We start from the raw sequence: 8,595 nt of genomic DNA, 5'->3' as shown, positions 1-8,595 counted from the left end.
CCATAAGGATCAAGTTTGTTCTACAGCCATCTTACAGGTAGTTAGATTATGTGTAAATCCCAACATTCTGAAAATGAGAGTATCTAGTTTTAGTGCACTAACCATCTAAAATTATATATTATTAGGCTTTAGACAAAAAAATGTTGTCGTTGTTATGTAATGTGGATATACTGTTGTAAATGTTCTATAGTGACATAATTGTCTATTCCCCAGTGTTGACAGATGATGACATCCAAGAGTTGCAGATTATATCCCCTGGTGCTGCAGTACTGACAAGTCTAGATAACAGTGATACAGACACTGCATCCGATACTGATACAGAGGAACACTCAAACCTACCCGAGCCCTTGATTGCTTTATTTGATGAAACACTCAGGGAACTCTCACCACAAAAATTGCAGGTGAAAAGTGAGGACACATTTCACAGACTGAAGAATAAACTACAACTGAATCAGTGTGAAAGGCTGGAATTTGTTACACGACAACAGTCAAACTCAAAGGATTGGCAAACCCACAGGGCTGGTCGAATTACAAGTACTAGGTTTTATAATGTGGCTACAGCTGACAATATTAGCAACACCTATCTGAGTGAGATTATGCAGTACAACCACACACAGCTAAATGTCCCATCTGTTCTCTGGGGTAAGTCCATGGAGGAAACTGCTAGACAAGCCTACACTGCCCTTATGGTCAAAAAACATCAAGACTTCAGTGTAAGTTCCTGTGGCCTAGTTGTGCGGCCTTCTGAGCCACACCTCGGATCATCACCAGATGGCATGGTAAGATGTACCTGTTGTGGCCAAGGTTTGGTAGAAATTAAGTGTCCTTACAAATACCGTGATGGTCTTCAGGGAAGCACAGAGGACAGGCAGTTTTGCCTGGACAAGTCTTTCAATTTGAAGAATTCACACCCATACTACTACCAAACCCAACTACATATGTTTGTAAGTGACGTAAGCTACTGTGACTTTGTGCTGTGGACGAGAAATGAGGTTATAGTGCAACGCATCCTTAAAAACACAGAGTTTCTGCAGGAGAATTTGTCAAAGGCTCAACATGCCTTCATTTCAACTGTGTTGCCTGAGATCTTAACAAGAAGGCATGACCCTTCCTTGCGGGTACGGTCAGTCTGCAAAATATGTGAAAGGCCAGATTTCGGGAAAATGATTAACTGTGCCAGATGCGATTGCCACTTCCATTACAGCTGTGCAAGGATCAAAAGGAAGTCAGCAACTTGGTTATGCAGTGAATGTCAAAACAAATAACTGTTTTCTTTGCCAATGGCAGAAGCTACCATTTAATTTATGTATTCTGTAAAAAAATTTTTGGAGAATGCATTTTGTTGTTTGTATACAGATGCATTTGTTATTGTTTCTTTACAATTTCATATGTGTTAGATTAAATAAAACAAGTGACAGTAATTGTTACACTATTCCATAATATGATTTTTTTTAATGGAACATAACCAGAAACAATGTTATATATTTTGACAATATACAAAAGCAAAATAGCATTAATCATTAAAGGAGTAGTCCACTTTAAAGATGGGGCCCACTGACTTTACCATAGTATTTTTTTCTACTATGAAAAGTCAATGGGGCCCATCTTTAAAGTGGACTACTCCTTTAAACATTTCAAATGAATGACTTATTTGGAAATTCTGCCTTTGGGAACCACACTTTTACAGAGGTTTGTTAGTGCAGCGCACACAATCACTACATCATCTAGCATATCAACCTGAGACACAGGAATAACAGTTTGTAAAATCTTAAAATTTTTCCACCGACCAATGACACGTTCAACATGAATCCTAACCCGAGATAGTTGTCTGGATGTGTCTACTTCTCCTGCAGACAGTTGCTTTTTCCCTTTAGTAAAATGAGGGATACGAAGAGTGGCACCAATTGCTGCAAGCTCATCCCGTATTAAAAATCCCCTATCAGCTAAAACCTCATCCATAGGCTCCAACAGTTCCAGGAAACCTGACTCTTTGGTGATCTGTTTATCAGAAACCCGTCCACCCCACCCTGGAGACAAAAACGAAATTGCCCCAGCAGGAGTGATGGCGATCAAATATTTTACTGTATTATTGTGCTTATAGTTAGACCAGGTCTGGGCCCTTGCCGTCAAATTACTAGGTCGGGCTATAAAGATCTCTGTGCAGTCTATTATGCAGCGACATTTTTTGAAGTGTCGTTTGAACATTTTGGGCATATTTTTAAGTATAGCTCCCTTATTTGGCCATTTAATTAATGGCTTGAGGACCACAGACATAACAGAGATCCACATCCGATAAATATTTGATACAGTGCTTGGTGTTACATGAAATCTATATGCTAGATCAGTGTTACTGAGGCCCATCCTTAATTTCATCAAGACCATCAACAATTGGTCCTCTAGAGGAAGGGCTTGGTGACTTACCTCAATACTCGACACTGGGTGGTTCACTTCAGCTTCCTCCTCATCTTGAACAGAAAAAAACAGACATACAGACGTTTAGTGAAAAAGGACAAAAACTTTGAAGAGTGTATCTTTTGGTACCACAGGACTGGTGCACGAGACTGCATTAGTTTTAGCTTTGTATTCAAAAGATTATTCATACCATTGCAATGATCAATGGGACAGTCTTGTTCCATTTCAGCCGTGGAAGGAGCAGGTTGCATTTTAGGGTATTCATCTCTCTTCATTTTCCTGTGATACCTAAAGGAAAACAAAAAGGAACAATCAATGCCTTATGAAAATATTTAATTATTAGTTATCTACTAATTATTCATTATCTAGTTAAACTAGCCCTGCATAATATTGCTGTGATACTGAAGTATTATCATAGAATTTACATTAAATTAATGAATTTATCTGAACAAGGAATTTAATACTGTAACTGTAATCTTTTTAATTATAAACAGATATCAAAGAGATTTTGATAAGTATTAGACTAGTATTAGTACTAGTATTAGTATTAGGTGGTCTAGAAAAATGCGCTAGATTTATGGATGTTGCAAGAGAGAAACACAAGCCTTATAGGTAATTTTTTATTCGTACCTTTCCATTTTTGCCTGAGGTATCTGCGTTTGTTTTTTGTACACAAACAATGAGGGAACAAAGTCAGGACTACTGGAATCAAGTGACGCCTCTCCTACAGAAAAAAAGAACGGCGCACGCAGTGATTAAAAGGCGATCTAACGTTAATGTTGTCATAGTTAAATCACAATGTAAAGCTAGTCTGCTACCTGATAAGTCTGTAGCATGCCACAGTTCACAATTAATGGCAAATATCAAACTTCATTTACCTATTAAATCAGTCTACAGTTTACAAAAGACATTTGTTTACTTACCATGGCTTAACCTACCATTGTTGACACAATGTTGGCGCTAGCCTACGGCTAACTACTAGCAGCTGGCTAAGTTACGTCTGTAGCATGCAACAGGTCCATGACATTTGCAAAACTATTAACCTGCATATCATAACGTTATACGCTAGTGTATAGAAAACTGTTCATATAATCCAGGCTTCCTAGTTTAATCTAACAGGTCTGATAAATGATGACTTACCTGAAATGAAGTGAGCACTACAAACACGAGCCTCTTTAACCTTTGCATTGTCCCAATCTGCACGTTTAATTGCTCGCAGCCACAGATTTCGTCTATTCTTTTGAAATGGATGAGATCCTGCAGGAATCCTAAAAAAATTAACTCCAGAGCTGGTGCGATTTTCACATCCGACGACGCAACAAGTAGGCATCCTTGACGAAACTCAACTAGATGGAAATGACCGTTCTGACCCCGACATGCGCAGTGCGAACCGCGAATTCTTCTGTGACGTAAACCGTGAAGGGGTCTATAGGTTGCTAGGGTGCCCAAAATGGTTGCTATGGTAACCTTACACCCCATTGTGGGGGACGTCCTTACAGAGTCTAGCACCCTCTTCAAATTTAGTAACCCACATGTTTCTATGAAATCCTGGCTCGAACCTATGACCCGTCAAAATTTTTGCAATGGTAAGTCTATGGGATTTTGCCCCATTGACTTTTCATTGGGGCACTTTTGGGCACCTCTTACACCCCAGGGGTACAACTTACACCCCATTGTGATCCATGTTTTTACAGAGCCTACCACCCTCTTCAAATGTTGTAACCCACATGTTTCTACAAAATCCTCGAGCGGAGCTATGACTCGTCAAAGTTTGGCGCAATGTTAAGTCAATGGGATTTTTTGGGTGGTTTTTCGCCCCCCTTTCGGAAATCCTGCACCCGATCGCTTATAAAAGTCATAGCACACCTCTCCTCAATAAGCCGGTCGATTTGAGCCCTAATTTATGGGTCTACGACAAAGCGTGCGGGACGAGTTACGCGCCGAAAAAGTGTCCAGAAAAAGAAGAATAATAACTAGATAGAAAAGTTTGAAGACAAACTTTATGTTGGCTTGACAAAGCCTAGCCTGAACGTTTAAAACAGATTGAGAGAAATTTAAAACAAGTTTAGTTTAGTATTATAACTTTCCGTAAACATGATACCAAAAGTTACCCTGTTAGCATGTTTAGCACTAAGTTAGCATGATGCTAACATGAATTAGCATGAAGCTAGCATGATGCTAACATGAATTAGCATGAAGCTAGCATGATGCTAACATGAATTAGCATGAAGCTAGCATGATGCTAACATGAATTAGCATGAAGCTAACATGAATTAGCATGAAGCTAGCGTGATGCTAACATGAATTAGCATGAAGCTAGCATGATGTTAACATGAATTAGCATGAAGTTAGCATGATGCTTACATGAATTAGCATGAAGCTAGCATGATGGTAACATGAATTAGCATGAAGCTAGCATGATGCTAACATGAATTAGCATGAAGCTAGCATGATGCTAACATGAATTAGCATGAAGCTAACATGATGCTAACATGAATTAGCATGATGCTAACATGAATTACCATGAAGCTAGCATGATGCTAACATGAATTAGCATGAAGCTAGCATGATGGTAACATGAATTAGCATGAAGCTAGCATGATGCTAACATGAATTAGCATGAAGCTAGCATGATGCTAACATGAATTAGCATTGTGCTAACATGAATTAGCATGAAGTTAGCATGACGCTAACATGAATTAGCATGATGCTAACATGAATTAGCATTATGCTAACATGAATTAGCATGAAGCTAGCATGATGTTAACATGAATTAGCATGAAGCTAGCATGACGCTAGCATGATTAGCAGGAAGCTAGCATGATTAGCATGATTAGCATGAAGCTAACATGAATTAGCATGAAGCTAGCACGACGCTAACATGAATTAGCATGAAGTTAGCACGACGCTAACATGAATTAGCATGAAGCTAGCACGACGCTAACATGAATTAGCATGAAGCTAGCACGACGCTAACATGAATTAGCATGAAGCCAGCACGACGCTAACATGAATTAGCATGAAGCTAGCACGACGCTAACATGAATTAGCATGAAGCTAGCACGACGCTAACATGAATTAGCATGAAGCTAGCACGACGCTAACATGAATTAGCATGAAGCTAGCACGACGCTAACATGAATTAGCATGAAGCTAGCACGACGCTAACATGAATTAGCATGAAGCTAGCACGACGCTAACATGAATTAGCATGAAGCTAGCACGACGCTAACATGAATTAGCATGAAGCTAGCACGACGCTAACATGAATTAGCATGAAGCTAGCACGACGCTAACATGAATTAGCATGAAGCTAGCACGACGCTAACATGAATTAGCATGAAGCTAGCACGACGCTAACATGAATTAGCATGAAGCTAGCACGACGCTAACATGAATTAGCATGAAGCTAGCACGACGCTAACATGAATTAGCATGAAGCTAGCATGATGCTAACATGAATTAGTATGAAGCTAGCATGATGTTAGCATGATTAGCATGAAGTTAGCAAGATTTATTATGAAATTAGCATAAAGCTAGCACGAAACTAGCATGAAGCTAGTATGACTTAGCATGGAGCTAGCATAAGGCTAACATGACCAAAAGACCCAACCCCCATGTCTCTATGATGTTCGGATCCAGAGATATAAGGCTTTGTTTATTATGTTGCTAGGGTGCTCATATTTGGTTGCTAGGGGCGTGGCTTAATACCTCAATAAGAATCCTCCGAGACTGATTGGATGCCTGAGTAAAATGAGCCCACCCCCATGTCTCTGTGACACTGTGCTGCAAAGATATCCACCTGGGCATTTTATAATGGCAGTCTATGGGATATGTTGCTAGGGTGCCCAAAAATGGTTGCTGGGGCGTGGCTTAATAGCTATGGGGCGATCCTGAGAGACTGATTGGATGCCTGACTAAATTGAGCCCACCCCCATGTCTCTAAGACACTCTAAAGTGAAGATATTCCATCTGGGACGCTTTTATTCCCTTATATGGGCATGTTCCCTCCCCCATTATAAGTCAATGGGGAAATTTGGGTGGTCCTTACGCCCCAGGGGTGAAACTTACACCCCAATGTGATGTATGTTCTTACACAGTCTGCCAGCCTCTTCAAATGTGGTAACCCACAAGTTTCTACAAATTTCTCGCTTGCAGCTATGACCCGTCAAAGTTTGTCGCAATGTTAAGTCAATGGAAAATTTGGGGTGTTTGAGCGCCCCGTTTAGGAATTCGGTAGGTCCCATCAGTTAGAAAAGTCATAGCACCAATCTACGGACCAGTCTTAAAAGTTTTGTAAAGTTTTGTGGGTGTAGCTTGAAAGCTCTAGGAGGAGTTACAATTGGTAAAAAGTATGAACAGAAGAATAATAATAACTAGATAGGTACATTTCCTGAAGAAAATGTGAGTGGTGCTTGCCGTGGCAAATTTCGGGGGACAATATATGATTATACTTCAAGCCAAAAGTAAAACAATTCAACCCACATGTCTCTACGATATTCTGATGCGAAGATATAAGGCTTTGTTTATTCGGTTGCTAGGGTACTGTATTTGGTTGCTAGGGAGAAAATTGGCATCCACTAGTGATTACACTCCGAGTCACGAGTCAAACGGTCAAACCCCCCTTGTCTCTACGATGTTCTGATGCGGAGATATAAGGCTTTGTTTACTCTGTTGCTAGGGTACTGTATTTGGTTGCTAGGGAAAAAATTGGCATCCACTAGTGAATACAGTCCGAGATACGACTCAAACGGTCCAACCCCGTTTCTCTGCAATGTTCTGATGTGGAGATAAAAGGCTTTGTTTACTCTGTTGCTAGGGTAATGTATTTGGTTGCTAGGGAGAAAATTGGCATCCACTAGTGATTACACTCCGAGTCACGAGTCAAACGGTCCAACCCCCGTGTCTCTACGATGTTCTGATGCGGAGATATAAGGCTTTGTTTACTCTGTTGCTAGGGTACTGTATTTGGTTGCTAGGGAAAAAAATGGCATCCACTAGTGATTACCCTCCGAGTCACGAGTCAAACGGTCCAAACCCCGTGTCTCTACGATGTTCTGATGCGGAGATATAAGGCTTTGTTTACTCTGTTGCTAGGGTACTGTATTTGGTTGCTAGGGAAAAAAATTGCATCCACTAGTGATTACCCTCCGAGTCATGAGTCAAACGGTCCAACCCCCGTGTCTCTACGATGTTCTGATGCGGAGATATAAGGCTTTGTTTACTCTGTTGCTAGGGTACTGTATTTGGTTGCTAGGGAAAAAAATGGCATCCACTAGTGATTACCCTCCGAGTCACGAGTCAAACGGTCCAAACCCCATGTCTCTACGATGTTCTGATGCGGAGATATAAGGCTTTGTTTACTCTGTTGCTAGGGTACTGTATTTGGTTGCTAGGGAAAAAAATGGCATCCACTAGTGATTACCCTCCGAGTCATGAGTCAAACGGTCCAACCCCCATGTCTCTACGATGTTCTGATGTGGAGATATAAGGCTTTGTTTACTCTGTTGCTAGGGTACTGTATTTGGTTGCTAGGGGCGTGGCTTGAGAGTGGCCAATGATGTGCCCAGTGATTACACTCCGAGTCACAAGTAAAACGGTCCAACCCCCGTGTCTCTACAATGTTCTGATGCGGAGATATAAGGCTTTGTTTACTCTGTTGCTAGGGTACTGTATTTGGTTGCTAGGGGCGTGGCTTGGGAGTGGCCAATTATGTGCCCAGTGATTACACTCCGAGTCACAAGTAAAACGGTCCAACCCCCGTGTCTCTACGATGTTCTGATGCGGAGATATAAGGCTTTGTTTACTCTGTTGCTAGGGTACTGTATTTGGTTGCTAGGGGCGTGGCTTGGGAGTGGCCAATGATGTGCCCAGTGATTACACTCCGAGTCACAAGTAAAACGGTCCAAACCCCGTGTCTCTACGATGTTCTGATGCGGAGATATAAGGCTTTGTTTATTCGGTTGCTAGGGTGCTCAAATTTGGTTTCTAGGGGCGTGGCTTGGGAGTGGCCAATGATGTGCCCAATTGTTACACCCCTAGTCACAAGTAAAACGGTCCAACCCCCGTGTCTCTACGATGTTCTGATGCCGAGATATAACTGTTTGTATTTTATGTTGCTAGGGTGCTCAAAAGTGGTTGCTAGGGGCGTGGCTTAGTAAGTCTGTAAGGATCCTGACAGAC

General features: G+C 41.2%; 1 protein-coding gene across 1 annotated transcript; it reads right to left on the bottom strand.

The window, feature by feature from the left end:
- Positions 1-1,647: 1,647 nt before the first annotated feature.
- LOC135778412 (uncharacterized) lies at positions 1,648-3,787 on the bottom strand. Its single transcript, XM_065288851.1, has 6 exons — positions 3,553-3,787; positions 3,043-3,136; positions 2,603-2,700; positions 2,352-2,465; positions 1,843-2,027; positions 1,648-1,737 (listed from the first exon to the last, which is right to left on the bottom strand). Exons 1-6 carry the CDS (start codon positions 3,740-3,742, stop codon positions 1,648-1,650), a joined length of 771 nt encoding a protein of 256 aa, XP_065144923.1. The 5' UTR covers positions 3,743-3,787.
- Between the last annotated feature and the right edge of the window lie 4,808 nt (positions 3,788-8,595).

Source organism: Paramisgurnus dabryanus, chromosome 17 (assembly GCF_030506205.2).
Source record: "Paramisgurnus dabryanus chromosome 17, PD_genome_1.1, whole genome shotgun sequence".
NCBI classification, from domain to species: Eukaryota; Metazoa; Chordata; class Actinopteri; order Cypriniformes; family Cobitidae; genus Paramisgurnus; species Paramisgurnus dabryanus.
The sequence above is the reverse complement of the archived record's forward strand: the minus strand, read 5'-3'. Positions and strand labels throughout refer to the sequence as shown.